Source organism: Pseudorasbora parva, chromosome 6 (assembly GCF_024679245.1).
Source record: "Pseudorasbora parva isolate DD20220531a chromosome 6, ASM2467924v1, whole genome shotgun sequence".
Classification (NCBI taxonomy): Eukaryota; Metazoa; Chordata; class Actinopteri; order Cypriniformes; family Gobionidae; genus Pseudorasbora; species Pseudorasbora parva.
The window spans coordinates 8,855,052-8,882,237 of NC_090177.1; the positions used below are offsets into that span (position 1 = coordinate 8,855,052).

General features: G+C 39.0%; 1 protein-coding gene across 1 annotated transcript; it reads left to right on the forward strand.

Moving 5' to 3' along the window:
- The first annotated feature begins 243 nt into the window (after nucleotides 1-243).
- gmeb2 (glucocorticoid modulatory element binding protein 2) lies at nucleotides 244-27,186 on the forward strand. Its single transcript, XM_067445537.1, has 10 exons — nucleotides 244-1,003; nucleotides 1,396-1,567; nucleotides 1,649-1,746; nucleotides 4,173-4,297; nucleotides 7,614-7,717; nucleotides 11,621-11,778; nucleotides 16,380-16,448; nucleotides 16,534-16,671; nucleotides 22,746-22,868; nucleotides 26,138-27,186. The coding sequence occupies exons 2-10, from the start codon at nucleotides 1,434-1,436 to the stop codon at nucleotides 26,737-26,739; spliced, it is 1,551 nt and encodes a 516-aa protein (XP_067301638.1). The 5' UTR covers nucleotides 244-1,003; nucleotides 1,396-1,433; the 3' UTR covers nucleotides 26,740-27,186.

A 27,186-nucleotide genomic window follows, 5' to 3' on the forward strand; every position in this document is an offset into this window, starting at 1 on the left:
TTGCCATTGAGATGACTTGATAAAAGTGTCCCATTCTTTCTGAATGCACCCTTTGTTATATTTTCTTGTAGCCTATTCTAATATTTGTAACATACTCTTTTATTGTTGTTAATTTATAATAAAAAAGATGTAGGCTACCCCGAGTTCAGAGGTCGAGTTTCCGTATGAGTGGCGTTATAGGAGAAAGGCAAATTCAAATTCCCATCTGTCTGGAAAGCAGCATTAGAAACTGCGTTGAGTGATTAATCAGTATTTAACCTGAAATGTATTCAATGTTATCCATATTAACATTATATTTAATCTGCAACAGCACTGTGTGTGAACTTTTGGAAAGATATAGGCCTAAGTTTGGTCATACTCAAACTGCAAACAAGTGAGATTTCTTCAGATCCACGACTGGCAGATAAACGTACTGAAACTACAGAAAAGTAGACTAGAAGTAGTAGACAGAGAGAAACTACATTTCTCTCCGATATACCTATCTATCCTATAGGAAATTAAAGATGATTGACAAGTGACAGGATGCACGTAACTAGACAACAAATCTGTCCGTTAATGATGAAGTAGTGTATGTCCCAAAGCTTGTAAAGTGTGCACTTTTTCTTCACAAATTGAGTAGAGTTACACACTGTTTACAATGAGACCGACCTAATATGAACTTTCCACAAGGCGGCGCATGGAGTCCCATAAAGCCGAATCTAATACTCAGAGAAAGTGCTTATTTGACGCGGGACAATGAATTAAAAGCGATTGATTATACTGAGAAAGCTTAATAGCTATTAGATTAAATACAAAGTAGCTATTTTAACTAATAAAGTATGATTTAAAACAACCCCGCCCATTTTTATCGCCAGTGTCTTGCAAACTGCCATCTACCTCCACTTCAATGTGCAGTACTAGTGTTTTCCACGCCCCTCGTGTGACGTCATCAGAGAGCATGCGCAGTGGAGTCTGTGTGTCTGCCCAGCGCTTCCTAAACACCAACGGATTCAAACTCTTGCGGGTAACGTTTCGCTTTATACAATGTTATGTCTGGCTATTATATGAATTGTGAAATGTTGTCAGCATGCGCACGTATTTATAGCTTGTTTTTTGCGTATTTAATTTGGCAAGTTTGAACGAAGCGTAAGCATTCAGCGATAAAACTCAACACACATTTAATCTGTTAGTTTAAGCCCGTGAGCATGATTATTATAATCAATCATTATCAATAAATGCAATTTCTGATTACACTAACAAACTATACCATGCTATTACCATTTACCAGGGTTTTTTTGTAGCTCATTTGAATCCAAAGGTATAGTGATGTAGTAATCATTAAGTAACATGCTAAATATCAAAGTACTGTGGCTAAACCATCATTTAAAAGGCAGTTTTCCATTCCACACCCATCAGATGCTGATTGACAGCTGTCAGATGCTGATGACCTCATCATGGCATCGTCCTCTGAGGTGAACGTCCACATGGAGGAGGTGGTGGTGGTCACGACCCCTGATACGGCAGGTCAGACTTCATCCGGCGATGAGGAGAAGAATATTCTGGTGGCTACGGACCTGGAGCAGTCTGGGTGAGCATTTCATTCTGCTGTGACTCCCATCATGCACCTCTTTCAGACTCTCACTGCAGCCTTTGTCTTTTTCCTCCGCAGGGAAAACCTTATGGAGCAATCCATGGAGTCTGAGGCCGAGGCCGAGGCTGAGGCCGAGTCTAGCACCACTCTCTCTCTTCCCAAGGACACCGTGTTAGGTATAAAAACAAAGTTTTATTTCAAGTATAGCTATTTTAAAGTTTCCTAATTTTTCCTATAATAGGTTTATGTGCTTGTCTGGCTATCACCAGAACAAGCTCTACTTAAGATTGAACTGGGGAGTCTGCTCTGTGTTTTCTTCTGCACAAGAGATGTGATCAACGAGTATTATTCAAATGGCTCTGTACGTAATTGGATAGTCCTTCAACCAATCAGACCACAAGAGGTGTGATCAACAGGCAACGACCCATCACTTCTCTGTCGCTTCAATGTACGAGTTTCCAGACTGAGTTGCTTGGTTAAATCAAATCGCCGACAGATCAGGCTGGGTTTACTCAGTCTATTTACGTGCACCAGAGGTCAAAGAAACACTTTTACCACATTTCTCAAAGAGTCTGAACTCAGTTCGTTTAAAGATTCACCCCTTCACAGTATGTGCGATTATAATAAGTGTATCCCAATGCATAGTATGTTGAAAAGAGTATGCCTAGATGGTCTGCTATTTGCGGTAGATTTTTGAAGTGCGAATCTGTGCACACTATGAAGGCTAATATGCCCTGTGTCGACCCATTGGCCCTCATTTATCAAAAGTGCGTACACCAAATTTCCTGCGTACACCCAAACCCACGGTGACTTTGAGATTTATCAATATGGACGTTGGCGTACGGCACGCTCAAATCCTACGCCAGCTCAGGAGGTGGTGTACGCACGTTTGAGTTAGTGTGAAAATGCGCAGAAAAACAATTCCTAACACCACAAAACGCACTGACAAGATATGCTATATTATGACCCACTGTTAAAAACCACAACGACAACATTCAGTGTTTATTTTTGTGCAACATGAACGTCAATGTTTAATTTGTGTGACTTTACCAAAGCGTTTGATTTTTAGGCATATGTATTCCTCCAGTCGCGAGCCTGTGCGCTTTATCTGACGTTTCAGGCCCGTCTGGCCCGGCAGCTGCGCACGGACTGGGACTAAAATAATTCAGACTGACAAAATAATAAAAATGACCTTCTTCTTTTAAATAATAATAGTAATAAAATCAATAAAAACGACACTCTTCTTCTAAATAACAAGCGTCATTAAGAATAATAATCATAATAATAAGAAGAAGAATCTTATAAATTGTCATGTAATTATTAATGTGAATGAATGGTACTCCACATCACATCATCATCACTATTGTACACCCCAATAGGCCTACATGTGCTGTGATACGAAATTAAATGCTAATTGTTTCAAAACGTGCTGTAAAATAATGCAGTGATGGTAATTTATCATCCAAACAGCTTTAAACTGCTGGAGTGCGCTTCTCAACCTCCACACTATTAATAGTACTCGTAATTTGGGTCCATATTTTGTTTTTGTAGGTGCCTTTAATCCCACTCTTTAAACTCCCAAATAAAACAATTTCGGGTTTTTTTCCCAATTCCCTGGTGAAGGTCTCGATGTGCGCGTCTCAATCATCTCAATAGTTCAGTAGTCAGAGCACTGATCAGGGAGTCAGCCCGTTGACTTATGTCCTAATCAGTGCCCTGACTAGTGGACTAGTGAGATGATTGAGCGCGCCCGATCTCCACGTCGGAGAAGTTTCGCTTCTTTGCCGTCTTCTGTTTGTCCATGGCGTAAAATGAGGGCGTGGGGGAGGCGGAGACTTGAATATATAGGGGCGTGTTATTCTAATGACGATCGTTTTCAGCTGCGGCATTTATCAAGGGCAGGTATTGCGTACACCTGAATTGCAGAGGTGCGCACAGTTTCATAAATCAGGCGGTGAGAGGAGTGTAAGCATAATCTTACGCCAACATATACACCAGTTTCTACGCAAGATTGATAAATGAGGGTTTGGATGAGGATTCGGTTCAGAACCACAAACACGAATAACAAATGTTAAAAACTTCAAAACATGGCGGATGTGTGCGACCAACGTTGAGAGGTTTAGATAAAGGTTTGAGTGACGAATAATCAGTTTAACCTGATACAAATATTGATTTATTTGTTATCTGTGTTTATTTCATCTGGACTTTTAAAAAGATCCATTTGGCCATAAACTTTATTAATATGAGGAGAGTCTCCGTATGAAAGACCTGCAACTGCAGATCTTTGTGCTAATGAATCTCCAATAAGGTAGGAAATGAAATGTGGCAGAATGGTTGGGATGGGACAGAGCAATTGTATGCGCTGATAGTATGCCCCAAAGCTTATCTACATTTTGCTACAGACTCAAAAGTATGTGCTTTTTCTTCACAAAAAAGTAAATACTTTTAAGACGTAGTGTAAGGTCAGTGATTGGTCAGATGTAGTGATGGGCGGTATGACCATAAATATATATCACAGCATTTTTCTAAATGATATCGGTTTTGCTGTAAATGACGGTATTTTTGCCGTAATAACAGACATGCCATGTTCATATATACGCAGTGAAAATATCTGACGATACAGATGTGGAGGGTGATATTCTCTACCCAATAACCTGTGGGGAAAGCAAAGCCAACCTCGTGTGGAAGAAGTTTGTGTGTCCTGGGATCAACATCAAATGTGTGCAGGTAAACACGTGATGCGGTCTATTTTAGCACACTACAAACGTATGTTTCTCATGATCGTTGATTTAAAGGCTTGTGCTTAAAAGTGCAGTGTGTAGTATGTATGAGGATCTATTGACAGAAATTCAATATAATATACATAACTAGGGTTGGGTACCGAAATCCGTTGCCAATATGGTACCTATATAACCGGCATGCACCGGACCGAATCAGAACGCAGATTTCAGTTTCTCATTTCGGTGCCGCCCACTTAAGTTTAAACACGCTTTGGCTGAAAATTACTCGTCACATATCACTACTATTCAGTTTTTTTTTAACCACATTATTTCAGACATTTAAATGCACATGAGGACTAGCAAAGAACACACACTGATGTCAATAGAAGCGGCAATAACAATCCTTTCAGACAGTTATAATTTGACAACATGTCTTATTTATATCAAATACCCATTCTATAAGTTACTATATAGTTTACTCTATTCTTTTCCCAGTTCAGGGGTCTCTTACTTTCATGTATTTTGTGAGACGTGATGTAAATCCGACAGATCCGAGTCGCAAACTAACATGGCGATGCCCGTCATTCAACACACATTCACTTTACACATATTTGAACAGCGCTATTGCGGCTGCTGTGTGTCAGGGAAACAATAAGGAGATGCAATCTAAAATATTTAGCTAAAGAATATGGTCAAATGTCTGCAAAATAAAGCTGAACCTTGAAGCTGGTTTGCAGGATACCAAGATTACAGACTACTTTGCTGTTATTAGTACTGTAACTTATTTAGTGTTAAATTAGAACTATCGTAGTTGAGTTAGGTGGCTTAGCTTTTACTGTGAATTTGTTAAGTAAATTGTGTTTTGTATCTAATTATTTAAATATACTTAAAAAAATTTAATAAATTGTTAAATTTAAATAATAATACAAATTTAAAAAATCAATAAAAAGTCATTCTTTATTGTCATCCACCGTCGCTTTGTGACTCTTTTTTTAAAAGTACCGGTTCAGGCTGTTTTAAAAGCACCGTTATACGTATACATAACTATGTTTTCAGTGGTGTATAAAGGCCTTACATAATGAATCGTTATGTTTTAATTACTTTAGAATGAGCCGTTTCTATCTACAGTAGCCCTAAACGGACAAAGTGCTCTACAGAGTGCTATCTGCAGTACTCTACACTTTTTGTCCTGTGTCAGACACTGTAGTTTTAATAAAAACTAGTAAATAACACTAGTGCTAATTACTCATCTCACAGAAAAACAACTCGAACTGCATCAGAAACGCATGAAAATCGAAATATGTTTTTTAAAAATTCTTATTCGATTATTAAAGGGGGGGTGAAACACTCAGTTTCAGTCAATCTCATGTCAATCTTGAGTCCCTATAGAGTAGTATTGCATCCTTCATATCTCCGAAAAGTCTTTAGTTTTATTATATTTATAAAAGAAATATGGGCTGTACCGACTCTTTCCGGAAAAAACGAGCGTCTGGAGGCGTATCGTGTGGGCGGAGCTAATGAATGACGAGTGCGCACAAAGCGGTGACGTCCTCAAGCGTGGAGAAACCCATGGCTATCGATCTCAGCTAATAGATATATAATCCAGAATCAGATTCGGAGGCTGAAATAAATTGAACAGGAGAAACAGCAACAGCAGGACGTCCGTCTCTGTGGTATGGACTGTATTTAGTGGCCTGTCAACATTTGTGTGTGTTTACTCGCAGTTTATGAGGACATGATTCGGTTTATGGACTATTGTATGCGACTAAACCTTAGCAGTAGCAAGCAAAACGGTTTTGCACGTCAGACTAGTGTAACGTTATACATAGAACAACAATGGAGGAGTCCGTTAGCGCATTTGAATGACGAAACACGCGATCGTGTCGTTTACTGATGTTTACTCACGCGACGATAGCCAACAGCACAGACATTTGAAGGAGTTTTACTTACCGGCTGCTTCCAAAGCAGGACCGAACCTTTATCGCTGGGACCGCTCCATCAAAAACACACTTCTTTGGTATGTGTAATACAGTTCGTAGATGGGAAGGAAGGAGGCGGGAACCGGCGAACTTTCAACAAACTTTAATTCAAAACAAATAAACAAAATGAAAGTAAAACCGCGGGCAGCCCCTCACGGACGACTGCCCACAAACACATAAACAAAACTAAACATAAAGTCCAGGCCTGGTCCTCTCTCGTCTTCCGCTGTCCTTGCTCCTCCTTTTATGCTCCCGTCACATGGCCGCGAGACGAGACTGGTGTGCCACGCAGCTGGCACTCGTGAACATTAATCACCGGCCCGCTCTCGCGGTCCCTCGCCCCGCTGCCTGTCACACCACAGTATGATTTGGTGAAGTCCTGACAGCAGTGAACGGTGGAGATCCACTTTGCGACGCGACTGAAGCGATGTTGTGAAGCTTCCCGTCATTTCTGCGTTCAAATCGGTTCAAATGCAGCGCTGCCTTCCCGGAATGCTGTGCTGAAGCGTTGAAGTCGCTCGACGTCACCCATAGGAATAAAGTGGAGTGTGGCGCGGAGTGTTTATGGGTGTGCATTTCCTCTCTCGCTCTAGTCACACGCGCGCGCACCCTACCGGGAGAAGAGCCTGTACGGCCCATACAAGGACCTTCCGCTCTGTTCACGTCAAGCCGACCCATACTCGAAAAAAACTCTCCGAAACTTGTGAGAAACCGGAAGGAGTATTTTTGACACAGAAATACTCCATCAAACGTCCAACATTAGTCTTTGAAACTTTGTCTATGTTTAGGATGGGAATCCAAGTCTTTAACAGTGTAAAAAGCTCAGTATGCATGAAACAGCATTTCACCCCCCCCCCCCCCCCCCCCTTTAAGGGTCAATTATAAAAGGTCAATTATCATGTTTGCAGACTACCCATCTTGCATAGAATAACAGATGTTATATTTCTCAAACTGCATGAAAATCTTAACATCTTGATTTAAGATCCTAATGAAATGTTTTAATAGGATTTAGTTGTAGTCTCTGTATAATTCCCATACTTTCATTAATGTTCTTTCATAGATTTGATGGCTTTCCTGTCATTCCGAAATATGGGAAGCAGCATTATTAAAGGATGAGCAATGTGAATGATAATGTTTTGATCATATATAAACGTCATCTTGTGATACAGATTAAAAAAATAGTTCACTCCTCATGTCATTAGTACTTTCAAGAAACGTGCTGCGATATCCTCGCCACATAGGCCATTTTAAACGTGCCTAACCCATTTAATATAAGACTGTACCGAGTGGCTTTCCATGTCCGACACCTCATAACGCTCCGTATTCATCACTGCTGTGTTCCAGCTGGACGAGCATCTCATCAGTCCGAAGGAGTTCGTCTATATAGCAGGAAAGTCCACGCTGAAGGACTGGAAGAGAGCCATTCGCCTCAACGGGACCATGCTAAGGTTAGTGGCACTGGGCAGAAAAAAAAATCAACTAGAAGCACTGGTGGTTTTTATATTAATATATGGTGGAATATAAAGCACAAACACTTGTCTCACTAATCGTTTCTTCTGCCAGGATGCATTACATTTATTAAAAGTGACACTGAAGACTGGAGTAATGATGCTGAAAATTCAGCTTTGATCACAGGAATGAATTACATTTTACAATATATTCACATAGAAAACAGCTAGTTTAAATTGTAATAATATTTCACAATATTTTACTGTATTTTTGATCAAATAAATGCAGCCTTGGTGAGCAGAAGAGGCTTCTTTCAAAAACATTTTAAAAATCTTAAACTTTTGAACATAGTGTATACCATCAATTCAAAGCATTCCTAAAAAAACTGAACTGAATAAAAGATGGCCTCTGTGCACTGAGGAATTGTTCACAATAGGGATGAAACGGTATGGAAATTTCACATCGCGGTTATAGTGACCCAAATTATCACGGTTATCAATATTATCACTAGGGGTGACCGCGAATAGTCGAAGATTCGATGCATCGATATGCGGAGCCTGATTCGACCACCGATCTCACGGTCGAATCTTTGCGGGTGTTATGAAACGAGGATCATACCATTTTGGCAATATGGGGGTGCTCAATATTTTAAAGACGTGTCGCGGCGCTGAGCTGAGCTGAGCATCGGTGTGCGACCCCTTTAAGAGTGCTGAGCTTCGCACCGCGCCTTTAAAATTAGAGCACGTTCAATGAGTGTACACACACCGGCGGCAGCATTCAGCGCCTGTCCGCGGCCACTCAGGAAGTTGTTTATAATCCTGCTGCACCGCAGAGCGCTTTCGTGCACCTCATCTGTCAGTCAATTCAAAATTGAGCTCACGTGTATATAATGTGTGCGTCAGGTGGCGGTGTGAGTGAGATTCTGAGGCGCGGGGCTGAGCTTCGCGTACGTCTTCACCCGCTTTAGGCACAATCGGCTTCAGAACAGTCATGTAAACGCACTCAAAGTGTTCTTTTCCTCTCTAGGCAGGTATTTTTTTAGGTTTATTTATCAAAATGTTCTTTTATATATTTGTGTGATGTTCTGTATTTCGATCGCGGCTTTAACATGTTATGAGAAAACGGGTTATTAATGTTTATCCACCACATTACCTTTTAGGCTATTTAAACCTAAATAAGAAAGCCATTGTCAGTTCGTCTGTCAGTTGGCAGGCAGTTTTGGTCGCTTTATTAAAAGTTGTTGCTGTGTGCAGTGTGTAAAGGAAAATAAAAATAGTTTTACCCTTCTGCTGACAGTGTCGTGCCCCTCCCAACCCATTCCCACACACACAGATGATTCGACTATCAGTCGACCATAGAGATATTCGACAATTCTGATTCGATTGTCTAAATCCTTAGTCGAGGACAGCCCTAATTATCACGGTTTTGTAGCCTAGAAATCTAGATGCACCCTAGCGGCAGCAAATTTAATCTGCCCGCAAGTGTCGTCTAGGAACTCTCAATACCCTTCTGAGCTGTATTCCTCACAATCTGGACGGGCCAATCACATCGTGTATAGAGTCGGCGGGCGGGGCCATAATGACGACGGCCGTGTTGCGTTTGCGTGCTTCTAGTAAACACAGAAACTGGCGAACGGCGGTCTTTTGAATCAGCTTTGACCGCGACTCTGGAAGACTTGGAGTTAAGCTTTTCTCTGAGAAAAGAACAAAGAACGGCACTGAAGTCATTCTTAAAAAGGGAAGATGTGTTCGGAGTTTAGCCGACCGGATACGGCGAAAGTTTAATCTGTCAGCGAGCTCCGCTTCGTTGAAAACATTAAACATTTTAACAAGTTTTATATTTGAAAATCAACAAACAACAAATAAATCAAACAGCTCTATGCACTTTTTAAAAGCAATATTCTCATCAGTGTCCTATCAGCTATGATGCATTTAAATCTAGCATATTTTGTGTACAAGCCCAAACAGTAGCCTATCCCAGTAAAATAAATCATATCCATATTTTCATGTGATTTGACAGTTTATTTTATTAAATATCAAAAATCCAAAAGGTGTGCATTATAGCCGACACCTAGATGAACACTTTATAGTTTTATACAAACGCACATACCAAGTAAATAACTTTAGTTAACCTTAAAATTGGCGAATCTCGAACGTCAAGCCAACTTTATGCTAGTCATATCAGATGCGCTATGGTTCTGCTGTTTTTTTAAACTATTTTCGCTGCTGAAATAGGCCGTAAAATAACAACCGTATGCTGAATGAATCTTCTGCGTACAGAGCACGATCATCTCTGCTTTGAGTGCAGATAACAGTGAGAGCGCGCTCTGAACAAAACTCTGGTTTATCGCTACACATCTGATTATTGGACATTGCATTCATAAACTCAATAGAAACACATGTGATAGGTTATAATGCGCAACGCGATTATAATAGATAGCTTTTGAGAAGCCTATAACTAGTAGGTGACTATAGCAACAGCGACGTGAGTGACTGCGTTTCACACACAGCCGGTGTTAATGTCAAGCCCTGATTATTATTCTTTAAATGTCACCCTAGTCGTGTCTGAATGCGTTCATTCGTCTTTGGCTCAAGCTTCACGTTAATTCCCAGACGTAGGTTGGTATTGAGGTCAAAGTCCACTTGCCTTGCGTTCGCAAATCTTCACAGATTTGAAGCGTTTCCCCTATTACAGCGACTTATTTCTGGCATGATCTGCTGCCAGAGCATCTTCGATTCATTTTCCCTCAGGACTTTGGTAAAAGCCAAAGTATGGCCACACCTCGGATTTTGTACTTTTAGAAGGCTGAATCTCCCGATGTTGTCACTGCCTTCTGTCGTTTCTTCTCATTCAGAAAACAGCGTTTCGTCACGTGCTGCGCGCCTGCACCACACTGGATAGGATTTACAGCCTCTCCTGAGTTTTCAAAATTGTGATAATGATAATGATAAAACTGACGGTTTTAATGATAACCAAATTTTAAACGATATTACTAACCGTCAGTACATTTTATCGTGGTTTATCGTGAAACCAGTAATCGTTTCATCCCTAGTTCACAATAAGATCAGAAACGCATATTAAAGGGATAGTTCAAAAATGAAAATTAGCTGTTTATCTGCTTACCCCCAGTGCATCCAACATGTGTTTGTTTCTTCAGTAGAACACAAATGAAGATTTTTAACTCAACCGTTGCTGTGTGCCAGTCATATAATCATGTGGGTAACAATTCTATAAGAGTAAAAAAAAACATGCTTAGACAACATGCACAAGGAACCCTGTGGCTCATGACGACACATTGATATCTTCAGACACAAAACGATCAGTTTGTGTGAGAAATTGAGCTGTATTTATTACCTCGAATACAACGCTATATCCAACAGCCTGGAACGAGCTTTACTTCCGGTAAGGTCAATAACCACACTCTGGCTCATATATCCCATATCCAGAGCGTGTATTATTGAACTTACCGGAAGTGAAGTGCATTTCAGACTGTTGGATATAGCGTTGTATTCGAGGTAAAAAATATATATAAATACGGCTTGATTTCTCACACAAACCGATCGTTTTGTGTCTTCAAATATCAGTGTCGTCATGAGGCACAGGGCTCTTTGTGCATGTTTTTTAAGCATGTTTTTTTTGCTCTCATAAAGCCTTACCCATTCACATGATTATATGACTGGCACACAGCAACAGTTGGAGTTAAAAATCTTCATTTGTGTTCTACTGAAGAAACAAACACGCCTACATGTTGGATGGGGTAAGCTGATAAACATCACATTTTCATTTTTGGGTGAACTAACCCTTTAATTCTGATTTCATGTTGACTGTACGTTCCAGTCTTCCTTATGTTGTTCAAGATGAATAAGCTATTGTTCAGCTGTAGCTCCTGGTTCTTCCTACAGGAAGATCATGGATTCAGGTGAGCTGGACTTTTATCAGCACTCCAGACTGTGTTCAAACACCTGCCGCAGTACCAAGATTGACCTGGTGGGGTCACGAGTGTCTCTCAGCAGCCAGCAGTCCACAGAAACGGCTCCTGCAACCCCCGCCTCCGTGGACGGTACGGACACACAGTCAATTTAAATAGTTTATGCTTAGACTTTCACATATGTTTGCACTTTAGAATGCTATTCATAGTGCTGTTAATTGAGCAGCGATAATGTGTGTGTGTGTGTGTGTGTGTGTGTGTGTGTGTGTGTGTGTGTGTGTGTGTGTGTGTGTGTGTGTGTGTGTGTGTGTGTGTGTGTGTGTGTGTGTGTGTGTGTGTGTGTGTGTATATTAGTCCCTTCAGGATTTCACTATATTTTTTTGTGATTTTTGCGATCAATATGACTGATTTTGTGGAGGTAATTTCCAGAAAAAATTTGCGATGTTTTTATTAAATAATTAAGATACCACATTTACCATATTATGTTAGATGCACAATAGTCATACACAGCAATAGAACAAACAAAATGCACAAATCTTCTTTATTTTGGTATCTTAGAAAAAAGGGTAGTCCAGTGGTGTAGCCTACTATTAGCTTTAATAACATGATCGCTTATGGTGGGAAATATCTGGGAAAAGTAAATACAGCAATAAGCAATTGCCTTATATAAAAAGTTCTCAAATAATGAATTAATCAAGTAAACAGTCAGTAATAAAATAAGAACTAATAAACAAATGATATGAGGACAAATAAATACAATGATAAATAAATACAAAAATGCTTTTTTAAGTCGTTTTTTTATCGTTTAAGTCAGGCTACTGTTATTTTTTTTATTTTGTTCAGTGGTTGTTATTTGTTATTTGATAGCCTATAGGCTGCGGTTGCTTTCACTTTAAAGATTACTGCCTACAGTAGGCTAATAAACGGACCCATCAGCCTATAGCCTATACTGTCACACTTCCCAAACCTATTCACTCAAGACACTGCCAAGACGGACATTTAGACATAATAATGGGTGTATTTGATTATGATTGTTCAAGGGCATAAGCCTATATAAAAACAGATCTGTACACTCGCGAGCACTGACAGCCGGCAAACACTCCGCCAGTCTGACATCGGTCCGTGTGTCATGAGCGAATTGAGTTTGTGGTATACAACGCTTTTATTAACTCTTTTTTAGTGTTCCCATCAATTTAGTTATCGGGCATATCATACTTTTATTTGGTCATTCATCCATCTAGAGTAATCAATTCGTCCGGTGCTGGCACTTAGGCCTATGCGAGACGAGATGGCAGACGAGAAAGATTTACTTTCGCTTTTACAAAGACACACTGTCCAAGCACCCCAACGTCTGTAATCCTCATGAAAACAATGTATTAAAGCTTTAAATAAATTAGAGAGAGTTCAGTTAGATATTTATTTGTATTTTTTGTTATTGAAAATCAATTTTTTGTGATTATTTTGCGGTGAAATGGCAAATTATGCAGGATCGCAAAAAAAATGCGACATTTTTCTGATTTGCATTGTATTCAGTGATCGCGGAATCGCGAAAAACTGGAGGGACTGATATATATATATATATATATATATATATATATAGTCTTGTTCAAAATAATAGCAGTACAATGTGACTAACCAGAATAATCAAGGTTTTTAGTATATTTTTTTATTGCTACGTGGCAAACAAGTTACCAGTAGGTTCAGTAGATTCTCAGAAAACAAACAAGACCCAGCATTCATGATATGTACGCTCTTAAGGCTGTGCAATTGGGCAATTAGTTGAATTAGTTGAAAGGGGTGTGTTCAAAAAAATAGCAGTGTGGCATTCAATCACTGAGGTCATCAATTTTGTGAAGAAACAGGTGTGAATCAGGTGGCCCCTATTTAAGGATGAAGCCAACACTTGTTGAACATGCATTTGAAAGCTGAGGAAAATGGGTCGTTCAAGACATTGTTCAGAAGAACAGCGTACTTTGATTAAAAAGTTGATTAGAGAGGGGAAAACCTATAAAGAGGTGCAAAAAATGATAGGCTGTTCAGCTAAAATGATCTCCAATGCCTTAAAATGGAGAGCAAAACCAGAGAGACGTGGAAGAAAACGGAAGACAACCATCAAAATGGATAGAAGAATAACCAGAATGGCAAAGGCTCAGCCAATGATCACCTCCAGGATGATCAAAGACAGTCTGGAGTTACCTGTAAGTACTGTGACAGTTAGAAGACGTCTGTGTGAAGCTAATCTATTTTCAAGAATCCGCCGCAAAGTCCCTCTGTTAAAAAAAAGGCATGTGCAGAAGAGGTTACAATTTGCCAAAGAACACATCAACTGGCCTAAAGAGAAATGGAGGAACATTTTGTGGACTGATGAGAGTAAAATTGTTCTTTTTGGGTCCAAGGGCCACAGGCAGTTTGTGAGACGACCCCCAAACTCTGAATTCAAGCCACAGTACACAGTGAAGACAGTGAAGCATGGAGGTGCAAGCATCATGATATGGGCATGTTTCTCCTACTATGGTGTTGGGCCTATTTATCGCATACCAGGGATCATGGATCAGTTTGCATATGTTAAAATACTTGAAGAGGTCATGTTGCCCTATGCTGAAGAGGACATGCCCTTGAAACGGTTGTTTCAACAAGACAATGACCCAAAACACACTAGTAAACGGGCAAAGTCTTGGTTCCAAACCAACAAAATTAATGTTATGGAGTGGCCAGCCCAATCTCCAGACCTTAATCCAATTGAGAACTTGTGGGGTGATATCAAAAATGCTGTTTCTGAAGCAAAACCAAGAAATGTGAATGAATTGTGGAATGTTGTTAAAGAATCATGGAGTGGAATAACAGCTGAGAGGTGCCACAAGTTGGTTGACTCCATGCCACACAGATGTCAAGCAGTTTTAAAAAACTGTGGTCATACAACTAAATATTAGTTTAGAGATTCACAGGATTGCTAAATCCCAGAAAAAAAAAATGTTTGTACAAAATAGTTTTGAGTTTGTACAGTCAAAGGTAGACACTGCTATTTTTTTGAACACACCCCTTTCAACTAATTGCCCAATTGCACAGCCTTAAGAGCGTGCATATCATGAATGCTGGGTCTCATTTGTTTTCTGACAATCTACTGAACCTACTGGTAACTTGTTTGCCACGTGGCAATAAAAAATATACTAAAAACCTTGATTATTCTGGTTAGTCACATTGTACTGCTATTATTTTGAACAAGACTGTATATATATATATATATATATATATATATATATATATATATATATATATATATATATATATATATATATATTATTCATAAAGTTCATTTGGTGTAATTTGGATTAATTATAGAAAAAAAACAATTATCGGGGCAAAGAAGACAAGACACGCCAACATGGCTGGGAGTGTCAGACCAAATACAACAATGAGCAATTAAATACTAAGATTAGTTTAGGCAAAATGGCTGAAAATCAGTCACTATAATAGGATTGAATGGTTTTTGAAAGGTATCACTTTCGACCAATAGGTGGTGCTGTAAGGAAACTGATGTGGTATGGTCAGAGTAAGGTAACAATGACACATGCAAAGTTTAGTGTCAATATGTCAAGGCATTGCAGAGATACAGCCTCAGAGTCATTATGACACCATGTCATCAACTATCTGTCGACACAAAACGTGTTTCTAGTCAAAACATCAAAAAATTCTTACATTAAGAAACATTTCCTACACAAGCAAAAGTAATTGTCTTGTTTTGGGGAAAAATAACTCAGAATTAAGAGAGTTTTTGCTTAAAATAAGATAAATAATCTGCCAATGGGGTAAGAAAAATAATCTTAATTCAAACAGAACACAACATTATTTTTCTATAGTGACGTTCCAGTGACATTGTCCTCTATCTGTGTGCCTAATTTCACAACTTTTTACCATATTATCATAATTTTACCATGAAAATATTATAAACAGAACGCGAGTAAAGATCGCTGCCATTATAATCATTGAAGCCGTCAATCACAATTCGAGGTACTCAAAACGAAATCTCTTATTGTCAGTGTTTATACTGTGTTGGTTATAATGAAAGGATTCATGAGTGTGCAGAACAAAAACCGTCATTCTGAGCAGTGTTAGGTGGATTCTGACTCACTAAAACATCTGATTGGCCATCGCGTTCACACGCTCAACAGATATGTCTGTAATTGGCTGCAAAAACAGGTAAATAGAAACCTTTGATGCTCTTCATAGTGCATAATGTTCATAATGTTTATCAGCGGGTATTTGAACAACAGGACAGTTATCGTCACATTAAATTGTCCATTTAATTTTTGGCGGGACAAAGATTCATTTTGGAGGCTGCTGAAAAAACCCTTAAGAATGCACTAAAATCAAGACATGAGCACAAAAAAGTATTATAAAAAATGTATTGTTGTCTTAGGTTTATATCATATGATAAAAGTTTAGCAATTGTTGCTATTTTTTACAGAATATCTACACTATTGCAAATGTGATATTGATTTTATTCAACAGTTCAATAAAAAAAAGTTCATATTGTTACATTTTGCCAATGAAAGCCAGAGCAGAAGTGTTGTGCGTCTCTAAAGCGGTGTTTTGTTACTGAATGAATCTGTGGTTTTTAATGAATCGAGTGAGCCAATGATTCAGTGACTCATTCATGAAGACTGTCACTTGCTTCGAATCTGTCATTTGAACGAATCGGTTGAGTGCGTGACTCATTTCTATTGCCGTTTCAGTGAATGGATCGTCAGCTTCGTTTTCCACAGATGGTGACGACAGCACCGAATGGGTCACGGCTATAGGAGGTGAGAGGCCCTGCGGATGTTTCTGACGTTTATCTGTGCAGTTCATTGGTTTAACTCTTTCACCGGCCGTTCTTTTCTGTGTCAGAGGACACCATGACATTCTGGAGAGGACTGAGGGATGCTGGGCTGTTGGAGGAAGTGATGGAGGACCTGGAGAGACAGATCCAGGAGATTCTCAAGGGCCTGGAGGAACGAATCCAAGACCCACCACTGCAGGTCAAAGGTCAGTCAGAGTGCACACCACTGGTCAAACGTTTGGACACACTAAACTGCAATTGTTGTTGGTGTTAAAAAAATGCATAAACCTTTTGATCTACAGGCCCTTATGCTTCAGTGCTTGAAATAAGTCGTACATGACATTGACATATATATATTAGGGCTGGGCACGTTAACGCGTTATCGCGTTAGCGCATTTATTAATTAACGGCGACAATTATTTTATCGCGCATTAAAACAGTTATTTATTATTATATTGAAAGGCCGTTGCTCACTGCCTCTGAATACACATACAGACAAACCATTGGTCACAGGAGAATACAGTGCTGTCTGTAAGCAAAGGGCTTGGCATTCTTTGTCTGGGACAAATAAAATATAAAAATGACCCGAAACGCGAGAATGATCCAGATTTTTTGGTTGTTTTTATTATATTCAATGTAAACAGCGATTGATGAGTGTATCTCTGCCTCTGGTACGTTAACAAGTCACGTTGAGGCTCGCGCTGCCGGTCTGTTTGTCAGAGGTATTATGTGGAGAAATCAAAACAATTGAGCAGAAATATAAACTCACAGAAGAAACATACTGGGGTAAAACTGAGTTTTTTGTAGTTGTTGATATTTATGATTTATGATATTGTTAATAACACAAGTCGACTTTGCAATCGTGAATTGTGTAGCATGAATGGTGTAGCCTAGTTCAATAAACAGTAGCATAATTAATATTAAGTTACTTACATTTTAGATCCAAACAACCTTTTTTTGTTCCATTTCACCCATGATTTCACCGACAAATAGTTCCAGAGGAAAGCAACACTCAGCGCGGTGATTTGATACTAAATGATTCAGCGATTTGAATGAATCATTTGAATAAACCACTCAATGACTCACTTATGAAGACGATCACTTGCTGCCCCCTATTGGCGGTTATGTTTAAAAGTATGATTGCATGTTTTATTTAGAACATCAATCTTATAACATTATTTATTGCAGCTGTATTTTTTGCAGTTTAAAATTATTTAATTTGATTGGTAACAGCCTATAGTGTTTTTACTATTATAACTGAATTCATTATTAAAATGTAAGAATTTAACAGAAAAGATGATGCATACATTTAATAAGATTTAAAAAAATGGCCTTTATAAAATTAAATAACGCCCTGGGGTGAATATCACAAATATGCAGATTTAAGTCGGCCTCTGTAAAAGCTGACAGAACACTGATGAGAATATTACTACAGAATCAATAGATGTATACCACCAATTTAATTTAATTTGATTAAATTAATGTTTAAGTGGATATTTACAAGAAATATTGTAACTGTTACTAACTTTTAACTGCTGTAAAAACCACCTTATCTATTTAAAGTGTTTGCAAACCATATGTTATTGCACTTTTGTATTCATTATTGAATTTTGCGCATGCTGCGATTAATCGCGATTAATCACAGAACACCATGCGATTAATTGCGATTAAACATTTTACATACCTGCAAACTTTTTGCTTTTCGGCGACAATCGCCGTTTTCTTGGTCAATTGGGTCATTTACGTGAATCGCGTAGAACCGTGGGGTGGGGGGGTCTGCAGTTCTGTAGACTAGACATGCGAAACACTATTGGATAATTCTTATAACTGACATTTCTCTGGGCCAATCGGAATCTTAGCTCATTTGCGTCAGAATCTTGAAGCACACAGCGGCTATCGAGATACCACGCGAGTCTGACGGATGGAAGTCAGCAAGCTTAGTGTTCAATTCAAGCATGGGCTTAGATTACGGGACGTGTCCCCTGCACTTTTAATAAAGTGTACTTTCATCCTCCGCACGTTTACTGGGTCTCCCCGATCCTAGTCGACCCGCTCCGAGCGGGATATGAACCGGCGTTACCTGCATGAGGGCGGGCAAGTTAACAGGGACGCTAAAGAGAGCTTTCTCTACCTCGATTGCGCGCTTCTTGAGGTCACAATCAATACATGAATACATGATAAATACATCAAGATTTAAATTCAGAGACAAAAAATAATCTATGCATGACCTGTCATTTTATTCAAATCTAAATATGAGGAGGGCGCTCTCACAGAAAGTCCAAAAGCGGATTCGTAGAAACTTTGTCACGCTGGAGCTGCAGCTGAAGGAAAACAATCGTTATGAGTGATGAAACGTGACGACGACAATCAGACGAGTGCGACAATATATGCTTTATGTGTGTTTTTTAAGCCATCTCAATGTAGGCTATTTATTGACTATAAAGTAGGCCTATATCATATGAATAATGCAGTCCTAACTGACAGCTTTTGAAATGTTTATCTTCTGCTCACCAAAGCTGCATTATTTAATCAAAAATACAGTTAAAACAGTAATATTGTGATATACCATTACAAATGAAAGCAGCCTTTTTCTATGTGAATATAGTAAAGTGTGATTTATTCTTGTTATCAAAGCTGAATTTATCATCATTAACGTTACTCCAGTCTTCAGTGTCACATGATCCTTCACTAATCCCTCTCATATGAGGATTTCATAATCAAGAAACATTTTTGATTATTATCTGTGTTGAAAACAGTTGTGCTGCTTAAAAATGTTGTGGAAACCATGATACATTTTATTTTTCAGGATTCTTTGATGAGAAGGTTCAATGGATAGCATTTATTAAATACATTATCTTTTGTAATATCACTTGTGATCAATTTAATGTAGCCTATGTCTGATCAACAAAAGTATTAGTTTCTCTCTTTTTTAATTTTACCACAAATGTTTGAATGGTATGGTGATTTCCACAAAAATGAAGCAGCATGATCATGAGCAACAAAACTGTTTTCAACACTGATAATAATCATAAATGTTTGTTGAGCATCAAATCCTAATATGAGAATGATGAGTGACACTGAAGAATGGAGTAATGATGATAAATTCAGCTTTGATCACAGAAATTAATGACACTTTACTATATATTCATTTAGCGAACAGATGATGTACAGTCTTGTTCAAAATAATAACAGTACAATGTGACTAACCAGAATAATCAAGGTTTTTAGTATATTTTTTATTGCTACGTGGCAAACAAGTTACCAGTAGGTTCAGTAGATTCTCAGAAAACAAACAAGACCCAGCATTCATGATATGCACGCTCTTAAGGCTGTGCAATTGGGCAATTAGTTGAAAGGGGTGTGTTCAAAAAAATAGCAGTGTGGCATTCAATCACTGAGGTCATCAATTTTGTGAAGAAACAGGTGTGAATCAGGTGGCCCCTATTTAAGGATGAAGCCAACACTTGTTGAACATGCATTTGAAAGCTGAGGAAAATGGGTCGTTCAAGACATTGTTCAGAAGAACAGCGTACTTTGATTAAAAAGTTGATTAGAGAGGGGAAAACCCATAAAGAGGTGCAAAAAATGATAGGCTGTTCAGCTAAAATGATCTCCAATGCCTTAAAATGGAGAGCAAAACCAGAGAGACGTGGAAGAAAACGGAAGACAACCATCAAAATGGATAGAAGAATAACCAGAATGGCAAAGGCTCAGCCAATGATCACCTCCAGGATGATCAAAGACAGTCTGGAGTTACCTGTAAGTACTGTGACAGTTAGAAGACGTCTGTGTGAAGCTAATCTATTTTCAAGAATCCCCCGCAAAGTCCCTCTGTTAAAAAAAAGGCATGTGCAGAAGAGGTTACAATTTGCCAAAGAACACATCAACTGGCCTAAAGAGAAATGGAGGAACATTTTGTGGACTGATGAGAGTAAAATTGTTCTTTTTGGGTCCAAGGGCCACAGGCAGTTTGTGAGACGACCCCCAAACTCTGAATTCAAGCCACAGTACACAGTGAAGACAGTGAAGCATGGAGGTGCAAGCATCATGATATGGGCATGTTTCTCCTACTATGGTGTTGGGCCTATTTATCGCATACCAGGGATCATGGATCAGTTTGCATATGTTAAAATACTTGAAGAGGTCATGTTGCCCTATGCTGAAGAGGACATGCCCTTGAAACGGTTGTTTCAACAAGACAATGACCCAAAACACACTAGTAAACGGGCAAAGTCTTGGTTCCAAACCAACAAAATTAATGTTATGGAGTGGCCAGCCCAATCTCCAGACCTTAAAGGGGGGGTGAAATGCTGTTTCATGCATACTGATCTTTTTACACTGTTAAAGACTTGGAATCCCATACTAAACATAGACAAAGTTTCAAAAGTTAAGGTGGACGTTTGATGGGAGTATTTCTTTGTCAAAAATACTACTTCCGGTTAGTCATAAGTTTCGGCAAGTTTTTTGAGATCATGCGTCCCCATTGACGTTAGTGGGGGCGGAATTTCCTTGTATGGGCCTTACGGACAATTCTACCGGAAGCGCGTGAGAGAGAGCGAGGGAGAGAGCGAAAGCAACAGCCTGCGCGTGAGAGAGAGCGAGGGAGAGAGCGAAAGCAACAGCCTACGCCCATCAAAGCGGGGCTTGTAGGATGCTGGACAGGTGACAATTACACATAGCACATAACAATGTCACCAAAAAAGTGGGTTTTTGGTTGCCAGACCAAGACAGTCCTGCACAGATTCGCCAAAAACCCCGCGTTAAGGCAACAGTGGATGTAATTTGCTTTTCCGGATCAGCAACTGAGTTGCGCGAATGTTTATATCTGTTCGCTGTTTCATAAACAAGGCCCAGCTCGACGCCGAATTTTCCCAATCGCCTAATGCTGAAGGATGGAGCAGTCCCAACGTTAGAAGGGTGAGTGAGACTGCTTTTAGTCACCTTACTGTCTACACAAACCACGCGTAAACACACAAACACACGTGCACAACTGCACTTCCCACATGTACACCTTCAAAGACAAAAATACGACGATATAATTCAAGTATAAATATGTAAATAACACAAGCCGCTAAGCATATTATATAGTTAGTGTATAACTTGTAACTTACCACATACAGACGTCCTGCTCTAGTCGTTTTTGCTGCTGCTCCTGTTCAACTGCAGCCTCTGGGTCTGATTCCGGATCATAGATGTATGGCTGTATCCGATTAAAAGCCATATTTTTATTTTGAATAAAGTTTTTTTCCGCTGTTAGGGATGCACTCGACTCAACACACAGCGCGCTGCTGCACACGTCATTATTTAGCTCCGCTCACACGACACGCCCCCACCCGCTCGGCTTTTTTCGGAAAGACTCGGAACAGCGCATCTTTCATATATAATTATTAAAAAAATAAAAACTTTTCGGAGATATGCAGGATGCAATGCTACTCTATAGGTACTCAAGATTGACATGACACTGACTGAAACTGAGTGTTTCACCCCCCCTTTAATCCAATTGAGAACTTGTGGGGTGATATCAAAAATGCTGTTTCTGAAGCAAAACCAAGAAATGTGAATGAATTGTGGAATGTTGTTAAAGAATCATGGAGTGGAATAACAGCTGAGAGGTGCCACAAGTTGGTTGACTCCATGCCACACAGATGTCAAGCAGTTTTAAAAAACTGTGGTCATACAACTAAATATTAGTTTAGTGATTCAGAGGATTGCTAAATCCCAGAAAAAAAAAATGTTTGTACAAAATAGTTTTGAGTTTGTACAGTCAAAGGTAGACACTGCTATTTTTTTGAACACACCCCTTTCAACTAATTGCCCAATTGCACAGCCTTAAGAGCGTGCATATCATGAATGCTGGGTCTTGTTTGTTTTCTGACAATCTACTGAACCTACTGGTAACTTGTTTGCCACGTGGCAATAAAAAATATACTAAAAACCTTGATTATTCTGGTTAGTCACATTGTACTGCTATTATTTTGAACAAGACTGTATATCAGAATATTATTTCATTGTAATACGTTTTTTACTGCATTTTTAATTAAATAAATGCTATATATATATATATAATAGATTATATATCTATGATATATATATCATATCATATATACATATATCATATATACATATATATTTTTTACTCTGAGGAGTTTGCAGGTCTGATTTTAATCATTGCCCAGTATATATATATATATATACATACTGTTTTTGTGATTGAATATGCTTCACATCTATTAATCTTCAGACTGATTCAATATTGTTTATTATTTGAATCTGTCAATAGATGCCGCTCTGCTCAACAATATAGTTCAGAACTTTGGGATGTTGGACCTGGTGAAGAAAGTTCTGTCCAGTCACAAAAGCCAGATGGACCGCTGTAGGGAGCAGTACACACGCAGCTTAGTGGGTCAGTACCTGTGTTTGTGTGTGTGTGGTTTTATTTTGTGCCTACTGGCAGTGTGGTGGTGGCATCAGGCAGCTGCATGATTAATGGCAATATATCAAATCAAGAAGGCTGCAACTAAATAAATAAATATATGCACCGGGTGTTGTGAACGCAACAAGCGCCAACCATCTTCCCTAACTTGTAATAATTAGAAGCTTTAAATGCTCCCTGTGGTGTTGTCAAGATAAAAGTTTATTTAATAAAAGTAAAAGAGAGCCTTACATATTAATATTGTAATTTTACAGTTGTAATGTAAATTATTGTTATTATTATATTATTTTTAGTACTGTCAGATCAATTAATTGTATAGTTTATATTATTTGTTTATATATGAAATATTATATTTTTGTGTATGTGTGTTAGAGGTGGGCATATATTATTTTTTTAATCTAGATACATTTTGAAATTAATCTAGATTAAAATAGATCATCTGAATTCTGCCAAAGGCTTTCAAAATGCGTGTGCTACCCTCTCACATACGTTACGTTAGGGGTGTAACGGTACAAATTGCTCATGGTTCGGTTTCTATCACGGTTTTGGTACGGTTCTGTATTTATGTTCAGGAAAAAAAGGAAAACTGTCAAATAAAAATAAAGAAAATAAGAACAAATAACTTAAATAGAAGCAGCAGCACAAATAAATACTATTGAGCAAAGATACTAATAAAATAAACAATGCTTTTCAGGTTTTTCAGGTGGGTCTAACATTAGTTTTTAGGTACAGAAATTGAATAAAGTAATCAAATGTAAAATAATTGCATGTTTCACTGTTTAAATTAAAGATTAATCCTTATTAAATTTACAAAAGCTATTTATTCAAGAGTAGTGAGTGATGACTTTATCTTTTGTTTGACAGACAGCAGTAAAGGCTACTGCCCCTTTAAGACCTAGTGCAGGGATATGCTCGTCTTTCTCGACTGTATACAGTTCACTTAAGGCATATACAGACTATGTCTGCTTGGATACTCATCAAGATCGACATGTTGACATACTTTCTGTGTGAGTATGTCCGTTCAAGCGCAAGACTTGAAAGATAACTCAATATCTGCGCGCTGTGAGACGTTTGTGCACTTTGGGACTAGTGCACGGAGACAGATCTTCTCACAGTGCGCGCGAGTTCTCATTCGCATCTTCTGGCGGATATACCCGGGTGATGACGGTGAAAATGACTGGTCATATTAAACATACGGCAGCACTTGCATGCACTGAACAGTTTACAAAGAGAGACCGTTTTGCCCACGTTTTTCTTTTATTATCGCTGTTGTTGTAGTGTATCCCTGAGAAGCCAGCACGTGTATATCCATCGACAGAAACATACATAAAGCATTATTTTCAAGTTACAACCCATATTAAAGATGCGTCATCAGATGGGAAATGAACCGTGGTGCAAGTGCGTGCTGACACCTTTAACACGGTACTCCTGCTCACGTCAGACGGCACCCCGGTTGGGAAACGCCCGCTGGGCTGATTTCTCACCTTTCTTAGAATCATTGAGACCAGTCTGAGGGAGATTGACAGTCATGTTTAGCTTCTTCCATTTTCTAATGATTGCCCCAACAGAGGATCTTTTTTCACCAAGCTGCTTGGCAATTTTCCTGTAGCCCTTTCCAGCCTTGTGGAGTTGTACAATTTTGTCTCTAGTGTCTTTGGACAGCTCTTTGGTCTTGGCCATGTTAGTAGTTTGATTCTTACTGATTGTATGGGGTGGACAGGTGTCTTTATACAGCTCATGACCTCAAACAGGTGCATCTAATTAAGTATAATAAATGGAGTGGAGGTGGACATTTTAAAGGCTGACTAAAGCCTAGTTCACACTTTCCAATTTTAGCCCCGATTTTGACTCTCCAACGGGTTTTGCGAAATCGCCGACAAATGCCCGAAATTATAGGCAAATCAGTGCTCATGCACGCGAGTGACAATCACGCAGTGTGAATGATCAAACACGCGATAAGAGAGAATCTTCGTCGAGTCACTGACGCCCACAAGATATTTGGCATGCTAAATATTTGGAGCTGTCTGCGATTCAAACTCCTGCTGTGTGAAATGAGTTCTGACGATCGACAGCCAATGAGAGAGTGAGATACAGGGCAGTGGGAGGTTCAGGGAGGAGCTATAGAGCAGAATATCAGTATTTTAATAGATATATTTACAATTCTATCGAACAGAAACAAAGCCCAAACATTTGCACGTCCAGCCGCAGCAGCAGCACATCAAACTCTCTTTGCAGAACACAATCCTTGCTCCCTCTTTCTCCAACAATTTCCTCCACCATAATCTTTTTTTCTTTTTCTCCACAAATTAGCGCACAGACAATTTGAAGCAAACTTTGTGCAGTTTATCATTTTTAATAACAAGTCACATCGCACGTGTAGTTAGGAAACGTAGTTTGCACACCAGAGAGAGAGAGAGTTGTCGGTGATTGTTCCTCCTGTATACTCATGCAGTGTGAAACCTCCTGTCGTGTATCCATCGTGCAGTGTGAACACAGCAGTGACTGAATCCTACCCCAGATAGTCATGCAGTGTGAAAAGAGCAGTGACCCGACGAGTTGGAAAACCGTACAGTCTAAACTAGACTTAACAGGTCTTTGAGGGTCAGAATGCTAGCTGATAGACAGGTGTTCAAATACTTATTTTCTCACTGTATATATACACATATATATATATATATATATATATATATATATATATATATATATATATATATATATATATATATATATATATATATATATATATATATATATATATATATATACACCCACACATACATATTGTGTAAACACAAACTTTTATGTTAGATTCAATTAATTGATTTGACATCACTAATTATTTTCTTAAATGCTTGGATTTTTTTTTTACATTTATAATAATGATGGCAGACTTTGACTTTTTTTACCGCAATTTTTATCATAATCCCCTGGCTAATTTTTTAAGACTGTGTGTGGGTGAGTGTTTTTGTTTACATGTATACACACACACACACGTTTATGTTAGATGCGATTAATCGATTTGGCAGCACTAATTATTTTTCTTAAACGCTTGATTTGAAATGTTACTATAGTGGTCTTTCTTATTTTGTTTTTATTTATTTATATTTATTTTTTATTTATAATTTTTATATAGCCTTATAAACAAGCACAGCAAACATGGATTATTTCTTTTTAAATCACACTTTTTATCACAAAAATCTAGTTTTTAAGAAGTGACTTTTAACGTTTTGCATTTATAGCCCTAGAGCAACAGTGCGACGAGCATCGCAAACGCGCCAAAGAGCTGAAGAGCAAGTCACAGCACCTCAACAACGTCCTGATGACCTTGACCCCCGTGACCTCGCCTCCCACTGCCAAACGCCCCCGTCTGACCCGTGCCATTTCGGGCCCCGCCACCGTGGCAGCAACGCCCGGCCAGTCCACACACTTCACCCTGCCCATCAGCCAGCTCGCGGGCATCCCGCTGGACAAAGTGCTGTCGGCTCAAACTCAGTCTCCGCTGATCGGCGGATACACGGTGCTGACGTCGCCCGGGGGGACCGAACTCCACCACGATGGCTCTAACATGACCATGCTGAGTGCTGCCGGCGTGCCACAGGGCTCCACGGGACCCACGTTCGTCAAAGTGGTCAGTCCGTTTCAGCTGGTCACGTTGCCCACGGTGGGAGCAGGAGCCACGTTGCAGAACCTGGCAGCACCTGTAGGGGGCGCTGCGGGCAACACTGTAGTCGCGGTGCCCGTGAGCACAGTTAGCGCTGTCAGTAGCATGAACACTGCCGTCGTAGAGACCGTTGGGCCGCAAGCAGAAGCGGCTACAGAACACAGAGATGACCAGGAGTGAAAATCTCTTGAAACCCAGAAAAAAGTTGAAATTATTATTTTTTTTGCATAACATAATTTGTTAACAAAGGATGAACTTTTTTGCCGTTTTATGTGGAATTTGCAACTTCTGCCAGGGTTTGGTAATGAAAATATTTTGTTGCATTGCATTTGATTTCATTGTAAAATGATTACAATGTGGTGAAATACAGGCGTTTTAAAGAAAATGTGACAAAACATTTGTGGTTGACCAGTGTGTATAATTTGTAGTTATGTGTTTTTGATGTAACGCTCAATTCGATATTTATACTGTGCACATTATTTTTTCCATGTTGATGTCTTTCATATTAACATTTCTGAAAGTCCTTCATTACAATGGTATCTGTACTTGACTCATCAATGATTATTTAAACTTGATTAACCCAGACCACCTTGTCTTTCAAAATAAATATACATCAACAACATAATA